The sequence below is a fragment of the Octopus bimaculoides genome, chromosome 6, assembly GCF_046866305.1.
Source record: "Octopus bimaculoides isolate indiv1 chromosome 6, ASM4686630v1, whole genome shotgun sequence".
In the NCBI taxonomy this organism is placed as follows: domain Eukaryota; kingdom Metazoa; phylum Mollusca; class Cephalopoda; order Octopoda; family Octopodidae; genus Octopus; species Octopus bimaculoides.
The window spans coordinates 21,969,862-21,980,826 of NC_142933.1; the positions used below are offsets into that span (position 1 = coordinate 21,969,862).

Below are 10,965 nucleotides of genomic sequence, written 5' to 3' on the forward strand. Positions count from 1 at the left end.
AGGAGACCCTTCATCTTGAGACAAATTTTAAGTTTTTGGAGGAGAGAAGAAAAAGTAGGTCAGTTATGTGATTTGTGATTGGCTGTTTACCAACCAATTGGATGGCTCTATCGCATACCATGTGGTTCAGCGGTTATTTAAATTGTCGTATAAAGTTTTATTCAAGAATTTTATTTTCGTAGTCGATTGAGGTCGAAGGTAATTAAAAAATTAATTAGAGGTGAATGGTAAACGAGAAAAACATATCGACAATGTGTTTTTTATATTCGTCGGAAATTTAGTAAAATTTCCAATAAAACAAAGAAAAAAACACAAACAGAATCTATAGTAAAAATCGTATCTTTCGCATGGCCAGCTTTTCTTCTTCATCTGCTGCGGAAGCAAGCAAGCCAGGAAGAAAGAATACCACAGTTTGATTATAAAAAGTCGCCTTGGAATTTTATCTTCTCTCATTTCTTCTGCTATCAGCGAATATAATATTACTGAAGAAGAAAGGAAAAAATATATTTGTGTAAACTCCGTCATCAAACCTGAATTTCAGTCGGATTCCATTGTTGAGGAGAAAAAGCTACTACAACACACCGAATTAAAAATGACGGGGAATTATTGCGACGATGACCCCAACGCAGAAAAATTCCGCAAGCTGTTCATCGGAGGTCTCAATAATGAGACTACAGAAGATACTCTTCGCCAGTACTTTGAAACTTGGGGTGAAGTTGTAGATTGCGTGGTGATGAAGAATCCGACCAACAATCGTTCTCGTGGCTTCGGCTTTGTCACTTACCAGTCGGCTGCACAACTAGACAAGGCTCAGGCACAGCGACCACACACGCTCGATAAGAAGACTCTGGACACGAAGCGCGCCATGCCACGCGATGGATCTGAGGAGACTCAGGCGTCGGTAAAGAAAATGTTCGTCGGCGGCCTGGAAGAGACGACAAGCGAAGAAGAAATCCGTGAACTATTCTGCCCGTACGGCAGGATTGAAAAAGTGGAAATGATTAAAGACAAGGCAACTGGTAAGCAGAAGCGTTTCTGCTTTGTCACCTTTGATGATTTCGACTGTGTAGACAAGTGTGTAATTAGGAAAAGATTTCCTTTAGGGGACAAAAGCATCGAAGTTAAGAAAGCTGTATCGAAGACTGAAATGGGCGGTCGTGGAGGAGCCGGAGGTCGTTCAGGCGGTCGCGGCGGCGGCGGTGGTGGAGGCGGCTACAGTAGCAACTGGGGATCGAACCAGGGTAACTACAACAACGGCGGCGGTTATTACCAAGGCAGTGACGGGCGCTACGGAGGCCATGGTTACAATAATGGCTATGGTAGTAGTTTCGGATCCAATTACGGCAACGGATCTTTCGGTGGGGCCCAAAGACAAGGTAATTTCTCACATCGTAATACTGGTGGACCTTACGGTAGGGGTTACGGTAGAGGTGGTGGTGGTAGTAGTATGGGTGGATATAGACGTTAAACAACTCTTCTCATTTTTTTCTTAGATTGGCAATAAGTGTGCGTATTCTGAAATGTAATGCTATATATATATACATACATACATTATACATATATATATATTACATTACATTTTAGAATATCAACATTTCTATATTACATATATTTTAATGCAGACCCTACTTCCATCTAAACTCGTTTTGACCTAGCTTAAAGAAATACACATCATAAATGTTCAGTTCCTGTTATGTGCAAATGTCATTTACCATATGAGAAAGATGAACAAAACAGATTCTGCGGTGCCATGGCAGACATTTCCTGCTGTTGGGAACCTCTCACATAGTTTCTCTGTTCTTTTTATTTAAGGTAATCTTCCAAGTTTTTGACACACAACCTGAACAACTGCGAGAATGATTATAGTTTGATTTTCGTTATGGCGTTTAGGTTTGTTGTTTTAAATGAAGGACTACCCATTTAAAATTTATTTCCTTGTGTTGCTTAGTTCTCGACCCAGATTCAATTTTCTCGGAGCTTTATGTTCCTTTTTGGTGTCGACGTTAAGTAAACACCTATGGGAAAAGGCATGAATCACAAAAATTATTCATATCGCTTCACTCTTATCTATAAAAAAAAAAGCATTTGTTTCAATGTCTCTTGCCGAATGCCGCGTGTTCTCCCTTTCATACCTCCACCTGGGATAACATGAAATATACATTTATTAGCTTTTTTTTTCTTTTTTTTTTTTTTTCAAGTAGTCTTGATAGGGAAAAGGGAGGGACAAAAGGCACCCCCTATCTCTCGATTGTATTTTTTCTTCCTAATTTATAACGTACTTCTGAAATGATTCAGACCTTAAGTTTTTGACATCAAATTTGAAACGCATGGAGCTCAATTACATATTTGGAATTATCAAAATGCTTCTTTAACTAAGAACCGTTTATGGGTAAATGATATAAAAATCTTTTTCTTGAAATTTAAAACAAAATTTCTCTAATTACATCTTGAAGAAAATTGTAACTCTAGTGTTATACTTAACTCCATGTGCTTGTTTCAGGTTTACCTTCAAAAACTAAAGGACTAATTACAAAAAAAATTTTTTAAATAACCCATTGTCAACGAGGGGAAAAATATTTGAAAAGAAATATAGTTTATAAAGAAATCTCCATCTGAAGATCCTAAATAGTAATGTGCATATTATGATTTAGGTATTTCATTTTACATATTGCCTAAGGAAAAAAAAGCTACAAACTCTGGAATTTTATCAAACTCTTGATGTTTATCAAAACAACAAAAAGAAAAAAAAAGAATACTAAAACGTGGGAAAAATGTAACTCCACCTGCCAAAATGTTCATCCAAAACAAGATTCATTTTTGAACAGTTCTTTAAATATACTCAACATTATTTATTTACAAACTAATCTTTTACTATTTCATTAGAAATGGCATAAAACGTCACAACATCTCCCTTTACTAACTCTGAGGGTTTCATGCACATTTGTGAGAAGCTTATTTAAGTGTTTGTAGAGTATAAAAGGGAAGACGCTCTCGGCGACATGAGTCGAATCCGCGGCCCGGGTTCGATTTCCGCTCTTAGCGATATTCACTTCACTTTACATCACTTAGGTCGCTATTGCCCTCCAGAAAGTCATGAACGTCACAGTTACCTCCATTTATTTCCATTCTCCAATCCTTCAAGTACCTGTATGAAGCAATTACTATTTGTGTATGTTTGTATGTATGTTTCCTTGCCAACCCACCCATGCCATTTCCGTTACATTGGTAAAAACCTGTCATAAAGGCCAATTTAGAGCCGTTTGTTTTTTTTAATATTATGTAAGGGACAACAAACTATATTAGTATATTAAAATGAAATTTGGATTACTACATTTATATGCTTTTTGTTACTTTATTACTTACGATTAAAAAAAAATACTGTCTTATGTATATCATGCTGCCTTAGTAGCTCGCATGGTCTTTAGCAGCATGAGTTACCATTCTTTTAATTCCACTTACTCATTTTATGATGTGTGTCGAATGAAGCAAGTTTCCATTTCTTGATATCGCATACATTATCGTGTAAAGAAAATGGTAGAGGAAATGTTAACTCCGTTGCTAGCAAGAGTTGGCGAAGTATCTCAGGAGTTATAAAAGGTAAATTATATTTTGATTTTGCTGTGTCTATATCAATTGTCTCTGGAGCTAGTTTTAATTATTTATTCACTTCGGAGAGCACCGAAAAGAAGACCAAAAGAGGTAAGCTCCCCTCCAGCCAGCCGAATATGTGGATCTAGTTTTGATTCTCGATTCAGTTTGCTTCACTTACGCTGCAGTAGTCGTTGACAAAAGCATGAGCGTCATATTTTATTTTCTCACTAAATTCCTTCATGGCCTAACAGATTACTCGTTATTCCATGGTGGGGTTAGGGAGTGTCAGAATCAGTGTTGGACTAAATGCTTTGTGATATTTTGTTTCGTCTTTCTTAGATTTCAGTTTAAATTTCAAAGGGATTAATTTTGTGGGTCTTTCATTTTTTTATGGAATTGAATAAGTGATGTTATGGAAGGAGTACCCTTTTCACGGCGTTTTCTGAAGATTCTTCGGATATGTTTTAAAACATCGGAGATATTGATTTTTTTTTTTTTTTTTATATCAAAATTTCAATCTTTGCACACATTCTCATTCTCGTTTCGTCTGTACGCGATTGGGGGGGGGGGTAGTTTTAAATTTTTTTGTCAAAACATTTCTAAATTGTTTAATTATTTATTTTGTAAATGAAATTTTATTTTTTTTCGTTTTCAATTTCCACAAGATAAATTCGATGGGACAGTCCAATTCTTTGTAAGCTATCTGCGCATGCGCATATTTCGTTTGGCGCCATATGATTTCGATTAATTCGATTCGAATGAAGCAATATCTTGCACACCAAAACAGTTGTTTTTTTATAATGATTCTCAAAATGACGACTCCACTAGTAAATTATACTGTTGTTTTGAGTCTGATGTTATGGAGTTTTTAAAAGAAATTCCTTATTGCGAGTCGGAATACATGTGACTGTCAGTGTAGCGTCATTAGGAGCTGAACGGGCTCTTGGTGTTATTTAGATATCCTCATTTTGCAAAAATATAAATTTCTATACGAAAGGAAACGTTTATGGAACCTTGAGTTACCATTGAACGTGATGTTTAGTCTTGTTTATGACGTCGCAAGTGGAGTACCAGTTGATGTGCGCTGCACAAGTTGAAAAGGGAACTTGTTCAGTGTTACGAGCATTGCTGGGAAATTTGTTCCCTAAAAAAGTAAAACTGGTATTCTTTCCTTAAAGGAATGTCGTTAAAATCGGTATTCCTGGCAATGAAATACAGATTGTTGAAAATCAAGTTAGAATCGTTTTTTGAGAAAACTACTAAAAGAGGCTTCCTTCATGCACCAGAACAAACTGGTGGTATCTTGGAAGATGTCATTGTAGATAATCTCTTGCCAGGTTCAATTATGATCGCCTGGCTAACCTTGGCTACATTAAGGGCGGTGTACAGCTTAATTACTTAGAACAATATTGGGCACAAATGAAAAGACATCAAACGTAGATTTGAATCAATTTCCGAAATAAAATAGTGCTACCTGGATGAAGCAATGTATAGATAATTTCTACACATTTTAAAAACAACTCGCCGATATTTGTCCCCAGTGATTTTAAATGCTATGCTAAAGTATTAGTTTCGTATGATCGCCATTTGTATTGCAATATCATGTTTATCTCCGATGTTTAAAATATAAAACTCCGAAAAAATCTTTTTAAAATGGAGAAAATATAACTTTTTCCAACTCCGCCAAATAAGTTCCAGTTAATGCTGGGCTTCATTTAATATTCCCTTGTTTATGTAAAATATTGTCATTCCTTTTGGGACTGTTTTAACTATCAAATTGAGTGGCTGGAAGAATGCATTGATTTATCAAAATATCCTATCATTTAACATTTGCTGTGATGCTCTTCTAATAATTTATCTTTTACCGACAACAATGTGTTTACAGTAATTATACATGTTTGAAAAATAATGGTATATTTGTATTTTAATTTTGAAAATTCCAATCTCGGCAATATAGGACAGGCAATTTGTTTAATCTAGTTAGGTCTTAGTGTTCGCTCATTCACTCAAAAATTTTCATATTTTTTTCGTTTTCAACAAATCAACCAACCACCTCCATCTCCTGTATAAGAAAGTTAAGACATTTACCAACTATTTTTCATTTACTTATTCCCATTTGGAACTCATTTTCACCTCGGTTTCTGATTCACCTTTTATTTCTGACACCACAAAGTTTTTAAGAAACGTCCCTAATCGGCGTTTGGGCCTTTTTTAAGTCAAAAATTCATTTCGGTTTAATAAGCATAATTCACTTAAGTTCCCCCTTTTCTCCTGTTACTTAAAATACAAAAATATACCAATATGTTTCTTGAATCACCCAACAATTTTGTGTAAGTATAATTGTTTTGGTGATTTTTAGTTACTGTTTCATTCCCGAAGACTAGGTTCTTGAATTCATGAGTCACCTTTGGCGTCGTGGTAACTAACATTTAAATTCCTTTTATTGCAGGTCGATGTAGAGAATTTACTTTATCAGAGTGAAGCCCCATGGTGGTTCTTTTAGATTTTTCACTTGAATTATTTCCTAATTGGCATTCAAGAGTGACGTATTGTGTTTTAGTTATTAAAAAAAAACTATATAATGGTATATCCGTAATTTGACTGGGATGGATATATGCGTGTGTGTGTCTAAGAATCCATAAGTCAGAAACCCTCTCAGGAGTTGCAAAAGACTGACTCTACTAAAATATTTTGAAAACAAAAATCGCCAAAACGATTTGAGTGCCCCAATATCCTGAGTTCAGTTCATACATCTGCTTTCTCTGAATTGGGTAAATACTGAGGCAAGTGTTCTATGGTCGGATGCTGTTCCTATCGCCAACTCTCACCTGTTTTTTTTTCAGATTACAGATTTTAATTGCACTGTTTTACTCGTGATACTGGTCATGCCCAAGCTATGGAAGACATTTCCAATGTACCACAATGGGATGGTAGCTGAGAGACCATGTAGTTGAAAAACAAACTGCTCAGGTTACTGGGACGTAAGTAAACCAGTACCGGTTGTCAAGCGGTGCTGGTAGAGCTTCTTTCATGTTCCGTCTACCAAATTCCCTGAAGACTTAACCCGAGGCTATAATTAGGGAACGCTTACTCAAATCGAGAATTTTTCATTGTTTTGGGTTTATATATTCGAGGTTTCAATATACCTGTGTATAATCTACATTCTCGAAAACGTATGTCTGCAAAATATCGTTTAAAAATATGCATTTTGAAGAGGAGCGTTAAAAGTTTTGCTTCCTGACCACATGGTGCCGGATCCAGTTCCACAGCGTGGCACTTATAGCGTTGTTCTATAGCCCCTGGCTGACCAATGGATTTGGTAGAAGAAAACTGAAAGAAGCCCGTCCTGTATACACAGCAGTTCAGCATAATAGATTGAACCGACAAAATTACCAGGCTTAAATGATAAAAAAAAAAAAAAAAAATTAAGGTACTAGGATTTTCCTGTTCGAAATCCCTTCTAAGCAGTATTCCAATATGGCTGCAACCTATTGACTGAAACAAGCAAAAGGTAATCATAATCTACATTCTCGAAAGCTTATTTCTGCGAAATTTCATTTAGAATTATGCTTTTTTTTTCTTAAAAAGTTATGCAGAAACTTAGCTGTCTGTAATTATGACCCTAACCACACAATCATGCCTGCACAATAATAACTGGTATTGCAGAAATATGTATAAGTATTTTGTCCATTTAATGATATATGGAGTTTTTATTTGTAAGTTCTCAAAATTACATTTGACATTAAATGCAATTATTCCTAGGAACGAACTTTTAGGTAACATAAGGATATCAAAGGTTTTATAAAATTGCTAATTGTTATAATTTTGGCATCTATTTTACTAAACCATGCTTCATCTATGCATATAAACTCTCTATTGAATGTTATGTCTGAATTTTTGCAACTTTGACGCTATGTATACACATGCAAGCATGGCTGTGTGGTTGAGAAGCTTGTTTCCATGTGGTCTCGGAGGTTCAGTTTCATGGCATAGAATAAGAAGTCTTCTTATAGCCCCAGGCTAACCAAAGCATTGTGAGTGAATTTGGTAAACACAGCAGCTGTCCTGCTAAACATTCGGTCATTCATCAAAGCAGTGAGGTAGCCCAATTGTGTGCATGCCTCTGCCCTTGTCTTGATGGTTGTAAATAAGTGTCACCATCATACAAGCGGTTTGTTTCCAGTTTTCTGTGAAACGTATATCTGGCTATGGAGAGATAGTACCTTGCTTGGAAACAAGTGAAGGTTGGTGACAAGAAGGGAATCTGGTCATAGAGAAGCTGCCTCGACAAATTCTAACCCATGAGCATGATGATACAAAGATGAATGTGTCTGTGAATTTCGTCTGGTAATTGGAAAGTAAATTTCCCCGTGTTGGATGAATTTACTTTTTCTTTCCTTTCTCTTTCTATAAAATGGCAGCAGCTTTAAACTTCTTATCTAACCATGATGATCCTTTTTATTCTTCCTGTTTCAACAGTCATCATTCAGTAACTGAAAGAAGTCTTCGCCAGTTTTGCAGATAAAGGTGGCCTCCATTTTAATTTACTTGTATTCTCTAATTTAATTCTTTTTAATAGAAGATACTTTATTAACTTAAATGTTTTATCTTTTGCCACTCTGTTGTATCAAAAGGGACCCTTCAAGACCCTGATATGGTTCCTCATGTTACTTTCTTCTGAACTCAGCACTGAGAGTTAACCAAAATCTCAGTAAAATATATACTACTTGGTAATGAGCTGATGGTAGGCTAGCATAGACAAATTTATGGTAAAACATTGAGCATTGCTTCAATTAACTCTTCACTCTTGCTGAGCTTACTTTGTACCAATTATGTAGAACTTCACTTCTTTGTGATGACCTAGTTTGGCTAAGGTCAGAAATCTTCCATTTTTCTGACTATTTTTTTAATGAGTAGAGCCTGTGTTTTATCTACTTTTCAATCAAAATTTTGGAACAGTTTCATAAAATGTTTTTATATATGTTGGTGTTGATACCTCAAAATGCTGTTCCAGTTGTGAGTTTTCATTCTTAGAGCTTTTGTGTGTAAGCATGTTTACCATCCCCTTCAGTTGGGTGGACAGTAGTAGAAAAGGAATTTAACTGTAAAAGACAAAAGACACTTCTCAAAGTATAATGAATGTAAAAGAATTCTAGTATCAATATAAATTTTTAGATAGATTTTTGATGAATTATTTTAAGGTAAATGTATAATTTAAGTTTTTTTTTCTTCTTTCTTTATTTCTTTCAGACTTAATCTACAGTTGTATTCTTTTGGTGGCAACTTCTCACTGCTTGATGGAAGTGCTTTTCAAATGCCTATTACCAGGTTGGGTCAAGTTTTTTTTTTTGTTTCCATTGTGTTTTTAGTAACTTGTTATATCATTAATTCGATACTTGTTCAATATCAATGCTGAATTGTTTATTCTTTATTTTACAGCTTTGATAATCAGTGGTGAAAAAATTGCAATTAGAGCCAGTTTATACTACCTGTGGAAAAAGACTTGAGTGCAAGAGCAGTAACAAAAGAAATTAACAGGGGCACAAGAACTGTCAACAAATGTATGACACAAAACTGGTTCATATGTTTCAAGGAAGATGACACTACCCTCAAAGACAAGCCAAGGTTAAGAAGACCTGTTGTGGAAGATGAGGCCTTGCTTGAAATGGTTGAACAAGTCAAGAACCAACACTTCCATAAGCTTGGCCTTATAAGTAGAAGTTGTCAAGAAGTTCCTCAAGAACAGACCAATGACTTGTGAATATTTGCAAAACATTTTTTTGACTTGACCTGGACGTTTTGTCTCAAAACCAGTTCATTGCTCAGTAAAGAAGCAAAAATTGGCAAATGATGCTAAATCCTGGACGCTTCTCTCTGTCCTCTGTACAATTCTTCGTCACTTCCCACAAACATTTTTAGTGACTTATTGTCTCTTGTACCATTTTGTTACTAAATTGGTCATCCTTTCTCATTGACTCCTGTATCTGATACCTCACCTAGAGACTTTCAGGTACTCTGCTGATACACTGCAGCATTTTCTTTAAAAAAAAAAAAAAAAAAAATCACAAAAGTGTAACATGGTACAGCATACTGAGACCAATTGTGTTCTAAATTCTAGGTCCTTCTACAGTGTTTGTCTTCTACCCTCATTCCAGCAGCACCTACCTTCACTGAGTTACTGAGTATGCTCTCTGCACATGATTTGTTTTCAACTCCTTGTAGAAACTGGTGTTTGTGAGTAGAAGGCACCATCACCTTCTGATCAGGCTCCTTTCTACACAGAAAAATTCAATGCAACCTGTTTTCTTGCAGTGCTACTCAGTGCTTCTACCAACAATTACTAATTTCCTTTTGTGGAAAATAGCTTACTGAAGCCTCCTTGGTTTTTAACTTTTTCCTTTCATTACTCCTGGTTTAAATTTCAATATGTTGCTATGGGAAATGACATTTCAGACTTCCAGCTTATTATGCTTGGCTAAAGCTGAAGTTTCAAGCTTTAAAACTTGTCTCTTTTCTCTCCCCAAAACAGTTGAAATTTTCACCATTAGCTTGAAACTGCATCTATAAAAATTTGACAAAACAATCAGATGTCAAACCAGAAAGATCCCATACATTACTTAGTAAGATTTGTAATGCGCATTAACCTTTAATTCTCTTTCATTCATTCATTGTTAGATTGAAATTTGAAATAATTTACGTTTAACAACTTTAAAATTATTGAACATGTGTTGAAATGCGTTTATTAATTTTTATTTCCCAATGTAGTAAATTATTCAAAATACTTTTGTGAAGGTAACAGTTTTCAAAATTCCATCATTTCCATTTCGGTTTTTAGTTCTATACTGAAGGAGGCTGTATGCAACTCTTCCTTCCAAAAGATTTGCTCTTTATAGAGGTGATGAGGTTCTGACACCCTTTTAAGGCTCAAATTGCCAGATTCTTGGATATAATAAAATACTTTTCTAAAATTTATGAAGAATTTTTGGTCTTCCAAGTTAAATAAACTAATTTTATTTTATTAAAACCTGGTATTTTTTCTTGGTGTTTTCTTTATTTTAATATAATTTCTCAGGTGGTTGCCATTCATCATTAATTTAATGATACTTAGAAACAGTTTATTTCCACACTTAAAATAATTTTCTGTTTATCTTATTAGGAAATTTTTATGGTTAGTGATACGACTTCAATTTAAGCCATAAATTTCAGTTATTTTAATAAATTCAATCTGTTCAAGATTAATTTAGACAAAAGCTTAGATTTTAACAGAAATAAGACAAAAGACGAATGGCATAATTGAAGGGGCAATCCTTTGGACACATTTTCTTGTTCCTATAGTTTCTAAACTTAGTTAATATATAAAATATCTTTTGTTTC

At 35.0% G+C, this 10,965-nt stretch overlaps 1 protein-coding gene across 2 annotated transcripts; it reads left to right on the top strand.

Annotated features, from left to right (window-relative positions):
- The first annotated feature begins 367 nt into the window (after nucleotides 1–367).
- On the top strand, nucleotides 368–10,615 carry LOC106882822 (heterogeneous nuclear ribonucleoproteins A2/B1-like). 2 transcript variants are annotated; one of them, XM_052968985.2, is made up of 3 exons: nucleotides 368–1,019; nucleotides 8,842–8,919; nucleotides 9,031–10,615. In XM_052968985.2, exons 1-3 carry the CDS (start codon nucleotides 593–595, stop codon nucleotides 9,096–9,098), a joined length of 573 nt encoding a protein of 190 aa, XP_052824945.1. In that variant the 5' UTR covers nucleotides 368–592; the 3' UTR covers nucleotides 9,099–10,615. The 2 variants fall into 2 exon arrangements, with proteins under 2 accessions (XP_052824945.1, XP_089209703.1); XM_089353577.1 differs by lacking the exons at nucleotides 8,842–8,919; nucleotides 9,031–10,615 and having other exon boundaries at nucleotides 368–3,332.
- Nucleotides 10,616–10,965: the final 350 nt, after the last annotated feature.